The sequence below is a fragment of the Sebastes umbrosus genome, chromosome 11, assembly GCF_015220745.1.
Source record: "Sebastes umbrosus isolate fSebUmb1 chromosome 11, fSebUmb1.pri, whole genome shotgun sequence".
Taxonomy (NCBI): Eukaryota; Metazoa; Chordata; class Actinopteri; order Perciformes; family Sebastidae; genus Sebastes; species Sebastes umbrosus.
The window spans coordinates 34804840-34823321 of NC_051279.1; the positions used below are offsets into that span (position 1 = coordinate 34804840).

The 18482-nt window shown below is 42.0% G+C and overlaps 1 protein-coding gene across 3 annotated transcripts in view; it reads right to left on the reverse strand.

Moving 5' to 3' along the window:
- The window catches only part of hace1 (HECT domain and ankyrin repeat containing E3 ubiquitin protein ligase 1), a 76475-nt gene that overhangs the window by 1362 nt on the left and 56631 nt on the right, over nucleotides 1-18482 (reverse strand). For 2 of the 3 annotated variants that reach the window (XM_037784187.1, XM_037784186.1), the window contains 8 exons: nucleotides 18297-18394; nucleotides 18082-18169; nucleotides 15598-15747; nucleotides 11649-11845; nucleotides 8991-9122; nucleotides 6849-6947; nucleotides 4602-4672; nucleotides 4399-4512 (listed from right to left, as the gene is read on the reverse strand). In XM_037784187.1, the coding sequence (XP_037640115.1) occupies nucleotides 4399-4512; nucleotides 4602-4672; nucleotides 6849-6947; nucleotides 8991-9122; nucleotides 11649-11845; nucleotides 15598-15747; nucleotides 18082-18169; nucleotides 18297-18394 (949 nt within the window). Of the gene's footprint in view, nucleotides 1-4398; nucleotides 4513-4601; nucleotides 4673-6848; nucleotides 6948-8990; nucleotides 9123-11648; nucleotides 11846-14575; nucleotides 14783-15597; nucleotides 15748-18081; nucleotides 18170-18296; nucleotides 18395-18482 lie in introns of those variants that run through there. The other variant, XM_037784188.1, reaches the window with a different exon arrangement.

An 18482-nucleotide genomic window follows, 5' to 3' on the forward strand; every position in this document is an offset into this window, starting at 1 on the left:
GTTCGATATATTTTACATAAAAAACATTATATGCATAGTAAATTACAGTGTTGAATTACACCGAAGCTTCTGGGAGAGGCCTATTTATGGGGGCAGGGAGGGTACTTTACACAGTACTGTACTTTGGTATTGTTAATAGTGGTTATTTGCATAAAAAAACAATTCAAATGATTATGATTATTTCAATATTTGCTTTGATTGAAACAAATCTTGTTAAGTTGTTAGGAAGCTAAACGGGTCATAATTCTCTCTTTATCATTTATTTTATATTGATATGAAAACATCTCCTTCAAACTACTGGATTTATTGAAGTTTCTCGCCAAAAACGTAATTTTACAAGATTACATTTGAACACATCATGATAACGTTGTAATTTACCCTCACCCAATGGTCATTTTGCTGAGCATACCGTGAACGCCTCATAATAATAACTCAGTGGCTCCTCCGTTATCGTCGGTAGCTCCGTTATTTATCCTATCAGGACTGTGCTGCTAACGGCTGCCAACAGCTCACGTTACTAACTGTCCTCCTGCTGATTTAAACACTGATTTATCAGGGAAATTTGGGTGCGTCCCCTCAGGTTTAGTAGCGCCACGCTGTTAAGCACTTTTTTTCTCTCCGCCATGGCTCCGCGTGCGTATGCGTCAATGTGCAGCGTAACTGTCGGAGCATCAATAAGAGGAATCAATAGTCACAGAGGCATGAGATGCCAAGAAAGCAGAGAACTACTGTTCTCTATTCCCAACACTAGCATTTTCCCTGCCTGCCAAAGTGGAGGGTGTCATGATGATTTCACCCGCCACTGCCAACAATTTACCCGCATTTGACGGGTTGCGGGTGCTAATTTCAGACCCTATATAGCATATACTGTACAAAAAAAGTATGTACTTGGGTTGAAATGGATCTAATTTTCATCAATAAGTCTTGGATAACACAACATGTCATTAATACCAAACTGGAGAGTTATTTTCAGAAAACTACCAAGGAAATTATTGTTATTATGAATGGCAAAGACACACAATGGAAAATACGCAGTACCTGCACTCTAAATAAGGGTTCTAAGGGGAACCGACGGGTGACTGACAGCAGACCAGCCTCTACAGTCTGCTACGCAGGGCTGCCGCTCCCACCACGCGCGTCACGCGCTGTGCGTAGGGCACCAAGTGCAGGAGCGGGCACCACAATTATGATCATCATTGTAATAATCATAATGATGAATGATTCAAATTTAAGATGAAGCACAAGTGCACAACTACAATTGGCATCATTAGACCATTATCGGCAATAAAAGACATACATATTTGCTTGAAATAATAAAAGGAATTAAAGCCACAAGCGGCATTTCTAGCCTTTTTTCGCTCAGGACGCAGCTGAATGCAAAAAACAAAGCTGCATGTCAGCAAAGTCACTTCAGCTGGTTTAATTCTGAGGGGTGAGACCAATCATACACTTGTTTTATCATTACAATTATCAGTCAATGTCCCGCCAGTCATATTTCTTGGCATTTTGGGGACATGTTTCAACAGATTAATTGAAAATATCCAGTTAGTTTGGTGATTTTGGACAAACTGTGAATGACTTATGGCCAAATTTGTGCCAGGCCCATGCACATGTTTGGAACTGATGGCACCCCCTTTTGAGCCTTTTCAAAATAGTTTTACACATGTGGTTCAACATTGTTATTGAATATATCCTGAGTTTTGTATTGATTGGACAAAAACAATTTCTGATGAATAGTCTGATTTGTGTTATGCCATGCCCATATTTTCATTCGTAGCTCCCCCTAATGTTCAATTTGAATACAACTTTCAGGGCATGTTTCAGGTACTCTTGTGGACATATCATGCAAGTTTTGTAATTGTTGGCCAAATGGTTGTTGACTTAAGTCAGTTTATGTGCTGAGCCATGCCCTTTTGAAATTCATTGGTTAATATCGTCAAGATGCAATGATATATAAACAACCTTTATGCAACATTTGATAAGCTTGGTCCAATAATGATCCACAGAAAGATCAGATCTGTGATTTAGGAGGAGATGTCAAAAATCTGTTTTTCAAAAGCTCCAAAATGGCGGAAAACGTAGTTTGCGGATTTTAGTGGTCCAAGAGGCTTTTTTGTAGAACACATTCAGCTGGACTAGTGTCTAAAATTTCAAGTCAATTGGACTTTAGGTGTGAGGGGGCCAACCTTTAAAATTTTTCACTTTTTTGGCTGTCAGTGATAAGCTCAACTCTCTTAAAGTTCATTGGTGAATTTCTGGAAAAGGAAATTAGATATCAATAAGCTTTATGCAACTTTTGATGAACCTGGTCCAATAATGATCTACAGAAAATTTGCCAGCATTCGTCTCTACGGTTAAGGAGGAGATGTCAAAAATGTGTTTCTCAAAAAATTCAAAAGGCGGAAAATCTCGAAGGCGGACTTTAGTGGTCCAAGAGGCTTTTTTGTAGATCACATGGAGTTGGAAAAGTCTATGTAATTTTAAGTCAATTGGACTTATGGTGTGAGGGGCGTGGCCTTTAACATTTTAGAAAAAGTTGTAGCGCCACCATCAGGCCAGTTGAGATCATTTTATGTGAAGCATTATGACATAATTTATAGTTATGGTACCAAGTTTCATGTCTCTAGCTCGAAGAAGATATCCACCAAGATTTACGATGAGTGAACTAATGGTCAATGAATTACGGCCAATTTCTTGCTAAGCTCCGACCTTTGCGAAATTCATTGGTCAACATCTTCAGAACAAGCTTAATGCAACTTTAGATGAGCTGAGTCCAATAATGATCCACAGAAAATTTGGTAGCAATCGGACGTACGGTTTAGGAGGAGATGTCAAAAATGTGTTTTTCAAAAAGTTCTAAATGGCGTAAAATTTAGGTATGCAAATTTAGTGGTCCAAGATGCTTTTTTGTAGAACACATGGAGCTGGACATGTGTGTCAAATTTCAAGTCAATCGGACTTACGGTGTGAGGGGCGTGGCCTTTCCAAAATCGCGTGTTTGGGCGTTAATTACAGCGCCACCATTTGGCATTTCCCATATTTCTTGGGAAGCATTTGCACATCATTTCCAGTTATTGGGCCAAGTTTCATGCTTCTAGCTTATTCCAGCTCACGGCAATTTGAGCCGCGGCATAAGACAACGAATAATAACAAATCGGCACAAACTTAGAAGGGTTCTGCCCCTTTGGGGCTTGAACCCTAATGATGGTGCCCACCTCCTCCATCATCCTGTGGTTTGTTCCACTGCGCCTGACAAACTCAAGCCTGGCTTGTCCAGACCCTCGCCTGAGCAGCGCGTGGCAGCTGCGTTACCTGTTGTTTTTTATTTCGGCGTCTGTGTTAACAGGTTGTGGCAGCCACACAGCCCGTCTCAGCGCGTCTCTTCTAGAGATTCGAGGTCTCGCCTATTTTTAACGCGAGCCGCTCGGTTCACAGCAACAACAGACAGTGAAGATGATCTATTGCTATATATTAACATCATACCAGCTACATTACTACAGATTTGATGTCTAGACATTTGTAGAATATGTCAAAGACATGAAAAAAGTAAAGATTTGTTTTTAAATCAACACTTCCTGCTTTCATTTCAAAATAAAAGCCCTCAAGCGTTTTTTTCTGTGGACAGAATTCCTTCAATTGTTAACATGAGGCTTTTACTCTGAAATATGTGCAAGACAGTGTTGTAGAACATGCAGTGACTTGCAGAGCTCCATGAATGAATAAAGTACAGGGTTTTAATTGTGGATTATTACTATTATTTACAAATTACCACACATTTCTTAACCTTTCTCTGTCTAAAATAAATATAAATGATATTAACAATGAAATGAAATGGCCATTATGAAAGGCAAACTGTGTAGAAAGAAAGAGCTGACAGCATCAGCAGAAACGCAGCTGGTGTGAACACCCGACACGTGAATCACACAGTGGTTTAGCTAGGCAACCGCCACGAGCTCCTGACATTCCTTGTGTGGACAAAGCTTTATGTGTGTGACTAATTGAACAGTTCTTATGAATACAAATATTAAAAAAAATATTTGTATTCAAAAAAATTCAAGAAATTAAAAAAAATATTTGTTGCTTTTATTTAATTTGGGGGGGGGGGGGGGGGGTTCCACAAAGCAATTATGCCTAGGGCACCCAAATGGCTAGCAGCTGCCCTGATGCTATGAGAGAATCACATGATGGTGGGCAGGAAAAAGTCCAAAATAAAAAGGCCAATTGGACTTGAGGACAAAGACTGTAGCAGGTGATACCCGTGGCATATCTGAGTCAAAATAACCAAGAGACCCTGACAGGTCAAGGATAATAGAATACAAACAGGACTCAAGACCAAGACCAGACTCACACACTACAGGCTAGAATAGAACCAAGTCAATAGAGAGAGACTGTCATTACCAGGTACTAGAGGTAGGCAGTAGGTTGGAGGTGTATGGCACTGCAGAAACGGTGAACTTCTGTAAACCGCTGCCACCCATCAGGTAGGCGAAGCCACCATGAGGAACCCTGGAACTGATAAAGAAGGACACTTTATTACTAATTTATAGATGTTCACACATTTTTCTTTATCAAGAACTATAGTGGAAATCCGACAGACAAACCTTCCAGTGACAAACTGAAGCAGAAGAACCCGTTCTTCCTGGGTCAGGCTGTTCACCACCTCCCAGAACCACTGAGAAACACATACAGACTGATTAGCTGATGGCAGACAGAATCAGGCGAGGTGGTTCTGTTTATCCAGAAAACAGCTGTGCAAAGTGACATGAATATAGTTCTGAGTAGAGTAGCTAAAACGGTTCAGAGTTGCATTTTTCATCTCTTGTTTATTTATTTACTGTATTAATCTGCTTTTTATCATCAAGGAACAGGAGTATTGTTGGGGTATCAACCGTCTTCTTCAACATTATCCTCATAATTTTTCTTGGGAAATTATTTTTTTCAACTTTGGGTGATCTTTCCTGTAAGTTGCGAAAATTTGATCACACCACTGAACACACAAACTGTTTTAAGAGGCACCTGCCAGGGTTATATCCAGGTTCTGAAACATTTTAGAATTCACAGTTGTAAAAATGCCAAGCTTGATGAATAAGAGCTGTGTAAGAGGATAACAGGATCTGTCCAGCTAATGTCAGATGTAGCGGTAAAGATCCAACGTGTGGGCACATGTGGCTCTCACACTAAAGCCCAGGACAGACCGCCCACGTCAGCAGAGCGTGGCGGCTGCGTTTAGTGTTGTTTTTTATTTTGGCGTCTATGTTAACAGGTTAGAGCAGCCACACAGCCCGCATGAGACGCACGGCTGAGATCCGAGGTCACGCCTATTTTCGACACGAGCCGCACGATTCACACCAACAACAGACAATGAAGGTATATGGACATCATATCAGCAACATTACTACAGTTTCAATGTCTATATCTGTCGAAAATATTACGGACATGAAAAAAGTAAAAGAATATTTTTTAAATCAACACTTCCTGCTTTTATTTCAAAATAAAAATAAAAGCCCTCAAGTGTTTTTTCTGTGGACAGAATTCCTTCATAAGGCTTTTATTCTTAAATATGTCCCGGACAAGCTCTGCAGTGACTTGGAGAGCTCAATGAATGAATATAGTACGGGGTTTTAATTGTGGATTATTACTATTATTTACAAATTACCACACGTTTCTTAACCTTTCTCTGTCTAAAATAAATATAAATAACATTAATAATGAAATGAAATGGTCATTATGAAAGGCAAACTCTATGTAGAAGGAAAGAGCTGACAGCATCAGCAGCTGCAGAAACACAGCAGAAACGCATCATCAATAAAAAAAATTATATATACATACATATATATACCCGCATTTCTTGGTAAATGTTGCTTTCATTGCATTTTTTTTTTTTAAAGATTTTTTTGGGGCTTTTATGCCTTTAAAGGGACTATTTGTAACTTTCAGAAATGCTTCTTAACAGCGACACCTGTGGCCGTGAAATCAACGAAAGTCAGCGTCGGGCTCGCGCTTGCTCGCTCTCAATATACCTGAACGAGCATCACTCAAAAGAGTGAGGCGACACAAGTCAGCCAAAACCACAATATCACTCTATATTTCAGCTGCTTGGCAGTAATGTTAGCTGACCAGACGAAGGTCTCTCCATGAACATGATTTAGATCTGATCCTAGTGTTGGCTTTTCCTACCTAAGTGCAGGCTGAGGCAGCGGGGCTCTCCAGCGTGTCTCCCTGCTCTCTCCGCCCGCAGCCGGAGAGAGCAGAGGAGACACCGGCACCCGGTCGGTAACGAGAAGACAACGGAAATTTCTGTAGAGCTCCGTCACTTCACAAGACACGGAAAACCTCTGTTGGTCTGGAGGAGCTGCAGCAGTTATTTCTGCATAAACGTCCCCTGTACATTCACTAGATATTCTCAGAGCTAAACTAACTCTTCTGCAGTGTGTAGTGAACGCGCGTTCACGTCTAGAGGTGGAGCGAGCTGAGCTGTCTGAGTGAAGGCGAGCAGGCAGAGGAGGAGGGTACAGCGGCTACACGCGAACGCGCATATGCGAGCGCGCATGTGTGACGACCCGCTACATTTATGCGCGTACAAAGTTACAAATAGTCCCTTTAATGATAGTGACAGTGATAGTATGAATGCAGCAAAGGGCCACAGTTCCGATTGGAACCCTGGGCCGCAGCGGTCAGGTCTCAGCCTTGATACATGCTCTACCAGGTAGGCTACCGCGGTTCCCCCCACCTATGTTTTGGACAACCTGACTATAAAAATCATCGTCACCCAAATGATTCAAGTGAAACATAATCGTGTAGTCGTACAGAATTCAGTCCATGTCAGGCTGGCAGAAGAAAAAGCCTACCTGGATGACTGGCTCCTGAGGGTCGTAGCCACTCGTGTACTCAGTGTTCCTGCACCAATCCTGCACATCGATCTCTGGCATCCCTGACAGCAGGAGCTCCTGCACACACACACGCACACACACAGCATGAAGAAAGACTACAGTTAAAAACACATTCAAGGTGGTAACAGCATAAATTCCACAGTTTTAGGGTGAATCAACCAATATTGTCCACCTCTGATATGATGCATGTTGTAGTTTCATGGATAACCCTTCACCTGCATTGATTCTTAGGGACAGATCTGACTTTTGAGTCAACACTGAGTATTCATACCTGTGCTCTCTTTGTCTTTGTATGTAAGGTAATCGAAGGCCAGGAGTGCTCAGGCTCTGAAAACTGAATTGGCCATCAGTTGTGACTGAAACTGTAACTGACAGCGGAAACACTACATTTTTGTAATAACATTAATGTGGATCAGTCACGCTACCAGGATGTCACGGTACCAGAAATCTAGTAGTCGATACCAATACCAGGGGCGGCTGTGGCTCAGTGGGTAGAGCAGGTTGTCCACCAATCGGAAGGTTGGTGGTTCGATCCCCGGCTGCTCCAGGTCACATGTCGCTGTGTCCTTGAGCAAGACACTTAACCCCAAATTGCTCCCGAAGGCATAGCCATCGGCGTGTGAATGAGTATTTAGATTAGATCCTGATGGGCAAAGTTGGCACCTTAGCAGCCTCTGCCATCAGTGTATGAATATGGGTGAATACTGACATGTAGTGTAAAGCGCTTTGAGTGGTCGGAAGACTAGAAAAGCGCTATATAAGTCCATTTTACCATTTACCAGTGAATTTACACGATTCTCGATACCGATTCGATACCACGGTAAAAAAAAACAAAGAAAAACGGAAGTATGTCTGTTCACACCTGGTATTAGAATGTGTCTCCACATGGGTCTCCAGTGACCACTTGTGATCGGATCTCACTTCCCCGCTCTATATGCAAATAAACACGTAGTAAACACACGGCTACTACAGCAGACGAGAAAAGAATGTGGCCATATGTGGCCCAGACCACCTCTGAATGTGGTCTGAAAGATCCAACCTCAATGTGTCCTCAATGCGTCTTGAGTGTGTTCACACCTGTACTGAGAGCTGTCCATTTGTGATCCGATCACTGAGGACGCATGTTAATACCAGGTGTGACCAGGGCCACAGTTGCAGAGCTGGGTAACAAACCTGACTACTTTTTGGCACAGACCAAAATGTGCCTGTAGCACTGAGTACCCAAACTGTCCAGTACTGAAAGCTGGTATGGCTGGTCTGATCTGCAACTCTCATTATATCCTGACAGCAATCAATAAATCACATGCTCTAAAAAAAAAGAAAAAGAAAAAGATCTGGTATCTGTGACTGTCGCAGGACTGTAATAAACCTACCTACCTAGCTCCACTCTGCCCATGGACTCATGCACATCACTGAAATCTTCCACAAGCTGCTAGCTTGACAGCTGTGAGGGCTTAGGTGTCACTCTGTGGCCAAATACAGCGTTCCTCCCTAAGGTGCTGGCATGCTCAAATCTCAATCAGACTATGTGGTTTGACCCCCCATTAGGAGAGGGGGAGGGGAAGTCAAGGCTGTTATGCCCAGTGCGGTTGAGGTCTGCACTTACATTCATTGTTTGTTTGACCCTGCACATGGGATTTTTTGTTAATAAGAAAAATATTTAATATTGCCATCCTCATCCTTTAAACTTTAGGTACATGTACGATGCTGAAAGCAGCTGATCAGAGTGAGAGGGAAACAGCTGTTGTGCTGTGAAAACACCAAACAGGCTGTTCAGTTGTCAGTTGCCATGCACTGACAGCATGGTTGAGGCTGGATAATTATCATGCTACACTACTGATCATTGCACAAGTGAGGACGTGAAATCTGCCGACACAGAAAAAAAACCTCTAACGGAGCTGGAGAAGAGGGATGGGCTTCAAAGTCACCCTAGCACCTCCCAGCCCCCCATCCAGACATGGCTAATCAATCCCTGCATCAGAGCCGAGCGGGTGGGCAGGCAGAGGGGAACAAGGAGAATGCCAACAGAAGAAGACGATGGATGAGAGGAGGAGGAGGAAAAGTAGGAAAAGACAGGGAGGTCTGAGGAGGATGACTAACCAATTCGTATTCGTCGAACAGCTGGATGAGCGAGGGGGGGATGAAGGTGTGGAATCCTTGCAGGAAGCCGTTTATCTGAGGCTGGATGGCTCGCGTCATCCTCAGCTCCGTCACCAGCTGGACGTACTCGGCCTGACACACACACACACACAGACAGACAGACAGACAGACAGACAGACAGACAGACAGACAGACAGACAGACAGACAGACAGACAGACACAGACAGACAGACAGACAGACAGACAGACAGACAGACAGACAGACAGACAGACAGACAGACAGACAGACAGACAGACAGACAGACAGACACACACACACACACACAGACAGACAGACAGACAGACAGACAGACAGACACACACACACACACACACACACACACACACACACACACACACACACACACACACACACACACACACACACACACACACACCAAAGTCCAAGAAGACAGTGATGACAGGAGAAAGAGACAGAGCACATACATAGTTCTTCTTTTGGCTCCTGTTGGACTGTTCTCTGCTTTACAACACAGTGTCATCTACAGGAACACTGCAGTACTGCACTCTCTAATTGGGACTCTTCTTGGCAATTAGTTAGAAGAGAGAGATCAATTGCTCATAGGAGACCAAGTATGGATGAATATACTACAGGGGAACTTAAGCCAGTCATTAATGCCACCTTCAGCTGCACTGCTGCAGCATGACACCACAAAAATACTATATCCTATATAATAATAGTCTCCACACTTAGTTTGATCTTTAATCAACCAACTCCACACAGACTTCCACTAGTTTTCTGAGATGTTTGGATTGATTTGGTTTGACTTTATTTAGTCATAAACAACATACATGTAAGACACCTGTCCAAATACTCAAACCAAAATCCGTCAAAAGATACTCGGAGTGTCTCACATCATCTTGTAGGCTGTTTCTAATCTTGGCTGCCACACATTTAAAGGACCAGTGTGTAACAATTAGGGGGATCTATTGGCAGAAATGGAATATAATATTAATAAGTATGTTTTCTTTAGTGTATAATCACCTGATAATAAGAATGGTTGTGTTTTCGTTAGCTTAGAATGAGCCGTTTATATCTCTATAGGGAGCAGGTCCTCTCCACGGAACTCTGTTAACTCCATAACGTTGCTCGCTCCGGAGTTAACCTCCGTCACTCCACTCAGCCGCCCGGTAACAAGACACAAGAAACCTCTGTTGGTCTGGAGGAGCACAAACTGAAACTTCCACTGAACATAAACTAACTCTGTGTTCTGCTCCACTGGCTCACCTTTTTCGCTCGTGTCACACACATTCGCTGCCGCTCTCTCTTTCTTGCTTGCTTCACCACTCACTTCGAACGTACACACACTCTCTACACACTTGGTCTGCTAATCTCTAAATGACCTACACTACTCTTACAACAGCTCTAGAGAAGGCCATTCCTGTTTTCATGTCGGTTGTTTTCTACCCGCTTGGTACTCACCGTCTGCAACCTCACCGCTAGATCCCGCCAGACGTTACACACTGGTCCTTTAAATCAAGACAACCGGATTTTTGACAAAGCCTAGCATTCTATGCAAGCTGGTTTCAAACACCAAATACTCTGGTGCCTGGCTATAAGTATTTATACACATGACCTGCTGCTTAGAGGGACTGTATGGAAGTTTTTACAGGTATAAACCTTTTTTAATCGTTTTTTGTTGCCAGTGTGTCAACAGGTTGTAACCTGACCAAAATAATGAGACCTTCAGGGACTTTCTGGGTTTTCTCACCCCGTAGACTGATTTTAATGGGAAGAATGTGGGAAGTTTTTTCTGTGAAAATCCAACGATGTGACGTCATGTGCACTCGCGAGTAACTTTCCGCTCTTCAGCTCAGCTTACAGGGCTAACCGTGTGCAACGATAGCTAAAGTTCGGTTGGAAATGGAGTCCGATAATGCAAACAAACGACCAGCCTCCACCACAACTCATACTCCAACACAAAACTCCTACTGGACGGGTAAACTAACATCACTGCCAAGCATGTGAAATATATAGTGATATTGTGATTTGAGCTGTCAATCACGTTCAGTCTTGTGTGTGTCGCCTCACTAGTTTGACCAATGCTCACTCACGTCTACGTAGTGCGAGCATAAGCGCGAGTAACAGGACGCTGACGTCATTGACAGGTGTCACTCTTAACAAGTAATTTCTGATTCTTAAATAGAGGCCCTTTAATACTCAACCTTACCTTACCAACCACGGGATAGTTCCACAGACTGACTCTCATGTCAGGTAAATATGAAATTGGAGCCAGAAGCCGGTTAGCTTAGCTTAGCATAAAGACAGCTTGTGGTTTTATGGGAGGTTGCCGACCTTTTGTATTTTTTGTTTTTGGACCATTTAATAAGAAGCAATGTCTCCTTGATTTTGTTTTGTTTCATGAACAATGCAATCACAAGAAAAAAGCAAATATTAGAGAAAAGTCTGAAACATATACATCATTTTGTGCAGCAGAATTTCCTGTTTTTATTAATTCCCACCCCAATAAACAACTCGCAACCCCTTCTGGGGTACCCAAGCCCCAGGATCAGAAACACTGTTCTAATTGGTCTCTATTTGACCTAGAATTATGACATTTCTTCATTATGCCTCCGACTGTGTTTGTGGTGACCTACCTTGTTTTCCTGGGTGACCAGGATGCTGGTCCCTCCGGGTTTGAGCGGCACTTCCTCCATCGCCCCAAACACATCCGTCTCTACAGAGAAGGTGAGCTCAAGACCCAGATCACTAATGTCGTTGTCCAGGATCCACTGCAGGTTCTTTGCATACTCTGGATCGATGGATGACACATCCTGGTAGCTCACTGGGATACCTGGAAAACACACAGACTTACTAAATAACACAAAATGTCAACTTTGATATTCTCTAGGGCTCAACATCTCCATTTCTCTCAGATTTTCTAAATGTTAGAACGGAAAATCTAGCAAATGTATGGGACTATATAATTCTCCACTCCGCACTACTTTAAAACAAAGGAAACCCGTAACATAATAATCAAGGGATAAATTATATTACAAATAAAAATATCTAACAAGAAAGTGCACATTGTAATAATTTGAATACTGTTATGCCTAGTAATATACTTGTCTGGAATATTATGAAAACATCACTAGAATCATATCAGGGTACCATCAAGACTACAATAATGTGTAAAATGACCAATCTTATCCAACTCTGAACACTCTGAACCCGAGACTGTTTTCTCTCCAGTCACTACATGTCTTAGCTCGGCATATTGTCAAACAGTCATGTATTGTAATTATCAGGCTTTTCAATGTTAGGCTTCTCAGAAATGCTATCATTTTTTATGTCAGTGGTTCTAGTCTGCATGAATGGCTAAAAACCTTTTGCACTGCAACTGGGGAGGAGTTTATTAAACACTTTGGACAAGACATGGCCTTTACAAATCGGATGGCCTGCACCCCAACATTAAGGGTGTTAAATAAACTTGCTGCAAACTTCATCCAGCGTATTGCTTTTACCTCAGCACAACCCCACGCCACTCCTGTCCATACTGATGAGCATCTCTCCCTGGGTCCTGCTGAACACTCCTCCACCAACACTATACCTATTAAGCTCACATTAGACCATGCCACCTAGAGACCCAACTGAAGAGCAAACGTAGTTCCTATATCATCCACTTCAACCACAAAGACATCATCAACTCAACATCAATTACACCCTTCAACTCCATCTCCTGCTGATTCCCTCTCCAGTATTTCAGCTGTGTTTAGTCTTCTTAATGTGAGGTCCCTGGCAAACAAGTCATTTATATGCCAAGATTGTATTATGTCTAGAAATACTGATTTATTATTCATCACTGAGTCCAGGTTAAGCCCTGGAGACTCTGTCCCCCTAACTCCTCTTGTTTTAATCAACCTAGGCTGTCATTTTTAATAACAACTACAACTAGAACTCCTGTCTCTCTTCCTAGTTTTTCTTCTTTAAGTTTTCTTTTAAATGCCCAGCATCTGCTGCCGTTTTTTAATCTATAGGTCACCCAAAGCTTACATTGATTGTATTACTTCTTTCATTTATTATTGCCAAATATGATATAGTTCTTATCCTTGGTGATTTTAATATACATGTTTGTTGCCCTTTTAATCTTGAATAGTTTGTTAAAAATCCTACTCATAATAAGGGACATAACCTTGACCTTGTGCTGTCTTATGATGTTCCTCTAAATAATATTGAGTTGCTAGATTGTAATGTCTCTGATAACAAGGCTATGATCATCCACACCTTGCTCCCGCTTCTGTCTCTATCAAGATGAAACAAGTAAAAACACCCTCCCCTGGCTTAATGACCTACAAGGGATTTAAAGAGGCAATATATTTTAGGTGAGCTGAGCGAAAATGGAAGAAAGACAAACTCAAGGTATCTCCTGATATCCTAAAAAGCTTGATGTTGGCCTGTCAGCACAGAGTTAAAGAAGCAAGGTATTCTTGTTTCTTTGATTTGATTGCTAGTAGCTGCCACAACCCCAGTGTTTAACCCTTCTCCTAGCCAGCATATGGAAGCATCCACTGAGACATGTGAGCACTTTCTCTACCATTTGCTACATCAAATAGATGACATTAGGCGCCATATCACACCTGTGAGAAGAAATGATCTCATCAGCACTGAACCCTCTACAGTATGGGTGCATCCCAAAGCTCTTAATTTTCGTTTCCTCGCTCGAACCGGAAGTTGTTCTGGTGCGCCATCTTGAAGACCGTCCCAAAGCTCTTATTTGTGCATCGAGGAGCGAGTATCGAGGATCAAGGAGGCTTGCCGGAGGAGCTATGAAGTCTTTTACCGACCGACACGCCCCCTTATTGGATATCAGTTATTGATTGGACACTGCTGCCGATCAGACTGATCTGTTAACTTTACCTCACAACATCACTGGAGTTTCATACCGGAGTGAAAACAGATCACATATTAAACGTTTTATAGTTTAGTTGTCTTCTGATTCACCATCCAGTTCAAATCTGTGTTAATTGAAGCTCTGAACAGCAGCAGAAGGACCTGCCGTATCTCTGCTTCACACACCGCCAGTGAAGGAGCTCGTCACTGAGAGGGGTTTATAAAACCTGACAAACAGGGTTAAAATAACTTTCTGCATTCATTAGAAAGATTTTTCTTTTCATGATCTGTTATTAGCCCCGTTAACTTTTATTAATGATACTATTAAAGTCAGAGAGAGAAGGAGGGTCTGTCTGTCTGTCAGCAACAAACACCTTTTACATCATTTATCATCATTTCCATTCAGTCACATGAGGCTGATATCTGAACGTCGGTTTGATATGAGTTACATCATTTACATTTTCCCTTTAGCCTAATAAATAATGTCCAGTGTTCAAAAAACACCGTAGTCATATTCTGGGTTATGAAATAATGAGCTCACAATCAGAATATCAATAACTACAGACGCTAATAATGAATAAATAATATAAAGATATTGTGCCAGTAGAGATGTTTCCTGAGCCTCTAAGCAGGACTCAGTCTACAGTAGAAATACAGACTGCAGCTTGCAGCTTGCACTTGTCTTTATTAGTATTAGTACAGTTCAGACACAAACAGCTGTCAAAGCTGACTGACATTTGATCCAGATGTGATCAGCTGCTGCTGTCATCAGAAACGGACGTCGCTTCACGTGATGCTTCAGAGGAAACGACTGTCTCATGTCTCTTAAATCGTATTTCCTCGTTTCCTCTCTCCTTGTATGGTTTCCTTGCGTCTCTCCATGCTTCCCTGGTGGGAGGGACTAAGACGCAAGGAAAAGACGCAAGTGAGGGAAACAGGGATGCAATTAAGACCTTTGGGATGCAGCTTATGTCTCACTTCAAGCTAATGTCAATGCTAGAGTTAGAGGAGTTCATTGATTTCTGAAAGAGCTATTTCAGAATGTTGACCCAATTATTCTCTCTATTATCAACTGCTCATATTATCTACTGGCTCTGTCCCACCCACTTTTAAAAATGCAATAGTTCGACCCTCTCCTGACTTACTTACCTTTTTGATCTCAAATTTTAGAAAAGTCTGTTGCCGCTCAGTTCATCTCACACATGACTAACAGTCATATTTTAAAGCGATATCAATGAGGGTTCGGCAGCCAGCATGGCACAGAAACAGCTCTCATTAAGGTTAACAATGATTTACTGGTCGCCGATGATTCTGGTGCTTGTTCTTATTTAACTCTGCTCGATTTGAGTTCCGCATTTGATATGGTCGACCACGATATCCTTGTAAATCGCCTTGGAAACTGTGTTGGTATTAAGGGCACTGCGCTTGCCTGGTTTTACTCTCCTACCTCTGACAGATCTTTCTCTGTCTCGTGATTTTGAGGCAAGATCTGAAGTTATAAGGAAAGTCTTTTTAATATAATTTCTACTCTGATTCCACAATCACAGGAAAGGGCAAATCACACTGATTCCAGTGAGTTGAGCTCATTTTTTATGTAAACTGCGTCAAGCTTATTTAAAGGGTTAAGGGCAAATGACCCCATATGTGATATATTATCAAAAACACACTAGTGTGACTCTTATATACACATACTGTATGTTATATGTGTTCTTTTACCCAGAATGTGCTTGTAGAAGGAGCGGGTGAAATAGATGTTGACCAGCTGGCGGTGGTACAGAGCCAGACCCAGGATGTGACCTGCGAACTGGAAGTAGTTCAGATGGTCTGGGTTCACCGACGAGTTACTGTTGGGTTGAAAGGTGGTACCTGTAGATCACACACACACACACACACACACACACACAATGATAAAGTTCTGCCGTGACACAGAATGTTATTACAGGAAGGAAAATATGGAGTCAGATCAGTCTCAATATTAATGAATGCACACAGAAGGAATCACAAATGTATTTTGTGATTTATATATAAATGACTCTCCACAAAAATATTTTTCAATGCACACAAAAATAGTTGTCGTTGTATATAAATGTAAAAAAAAAACAAAAAAATAAGGTTCACAAATATATTTCTGATGCACACACAAATATGTCTTGTTTGAAATAAATGTAATATAAACACACAATTATATGAATTTAAAAGTATTTGCATTCTCATAAAAAACATAGTTGGATGTTGTTACATTTATATACAAACTGCTGTCATGTGTGACTTCACTGCATCTGTGTGGGTTTTATGACACTCCCCTGAGGTGCACCGATCCACAAATGCATTTTTTCAACAGGGAATTATCTGTAGCCAATCAAATGTCTCCCTCCTTATCAGACAATCACATGAGCGAGTACCCACGAGGGTATGATTTACGTCATGCACAGGGGGTGGGGTGAACCAAGCCCAGAGGAAGAGCGCCGGTCGTCGATCCCAACTTTCATAGTTGCCAAACGGCGGTACTGCAACTTCCGTGTTCGTCATGTGATGCCATCGGGCCCAAAAATACTTTTTCCCGTAGACTTCCATCGGGAAAGAGACGTCTGTAACTCAGCGGATAATTTTTTTTTAGGTAAATCAGCTCCCCAGTTCGAACACTCTAATAGCCCTTATTTAAAAAATTAGGTTTTTAAGGTTGTAAAACGCGCTAATAGCCGAATCCAGAGTTATTTCTCCGTTCATGTGAGTGAGACCCAGACTGAGGCTGGAGCTCAAGCCGTGACGATGGCGTGACGTTAGGACCCCGTGACCGAGTCATGTGACCGAGCGGACGCTACTCCGCCAACCATCTCGGAAGCTACCCTGCCAGGGTTCCGGGTACTTTTCCAGACAGAAATCGAGCCTTTTAGGCTACATGCGCCACTGAGCAACTCTCATAGGAATGAACGGGATCCAATGCTGGATCCAGTTCTCTTTATACATCTGTGGGGTGAACACGGAAAACAGTACATGGATATATAGAGGACAGAGAGCTTTGTCGAAGTGGTTTAAACATTTGATCTGTGCATCCAGCTAAGTGTTGAAATGATCAGACGTGGGCAGATACGTCTGTAAAGATCCCCAAAAGAATCCAAAGAGATACAGCGACTGGATTGAAGATTACATCCACGATGTTGAAGGAGAGACCACCAGCACCCGGCGGGGTGTTATTTGACATTAGCTAAGTGAAGTAGCTAACTTGCTAGCTAATACTGTCATGGAAATCAGTGCCTTGGCTTGCAGTGTCGATGTTACAATGAAGCGTTTTGTCAGAGGAGACTTGACCAGCCTGTATTAGTTTGATATACTGGCTAACGCTAGCTAACGTTAGCTATGTGTTTGTTTAGCTAGATGATATTGTGACTTTGCCCTGACTGCTATTGTGCTGCTAGCTACCTTCAACTTAATGAATATGTTCCACAGTAAACCAGACCTCATTCAGCTGCCAGACACATACACTATATCATCTGGCAAGCAAACATATAGCCAAGCTATATGTTTGCTTGCCAACCTTCGATCCAGTTGTATCTTTGGATTCTTTTGGGGATATTCACAAACGTATCTGCCCACGTTTGATCGTTTAAACTCTTAGCTGGATACACAAGTCCAAGGTTTGTACCACTTTACCAAAGCTAGCTGTCTGACTACTTTCCCTGTTGGCGTTCACCCTGTGCACGACGAAAGTCATAGCCCGTGGGGACACATGTGATTAGCTGAGAAGGAGGGAGACATCCAATTGGCTACAGATAAAATGCATTTGTAGATCGGTGCACGTCAGGGGAGTCTCATAAAACCCACACAGATGCAGTGAAGTTGACACATGACAGCAGTTTGTTAATGCAGGTTCAACAGTTTCTCTATCATTGTAAAAACATCCAAATATGTTTTTGATTAAACTTGCAAATACTTTTCAATTCATATATTTGTGTATTTCTATCACATTTATTTAAAACAAGACATTTTTGTGTGTGCATCAGAAATATATTTATGAACCTTATTTTTTTATCTGTGGCTTTTTTTTTACATTTATATACAACGATAACTATTTTTATGTGCATTGAAAATATTTTTGTGGAGAGTCATTTATATATAAATCACAAACTGCATTTGTGAATCGTTCTGTGTGCATTCATTAATATTGAGACTGATCTGACCTCATAGGAAAACAACATGTACCATCAGCTGACTGAGTGAACAGAGCATAGTCTGGGTTGATGATCTCATTGGACAGGATGTCAAACCACTCCCGAACCACACCCTGGCCCTGTAACACAAAGACTAATTCAACAAAGCTCACTGCTGTGGATTAAATGACACATGGAGTACTGCTGGTCCATCAGCTGACCACTCAAACACAACTCATACAGTGTTATATGAATTTAGAAACCCACCATTCCCTCCTCGCCATGGAAGCGAACAGCGATGCCCTGCTTGAGTTTCTCATTGGTGGACTTGGAAACCATCTCACAGCTACTCCTGAATATGGAATCTGTTCGTGAGATTAAAAAAAAATTATAATATACGGTAAAACAAAAAGATGCAGAGAACTCAAAGGCCTTTAGCGTTGTTTAGACCGA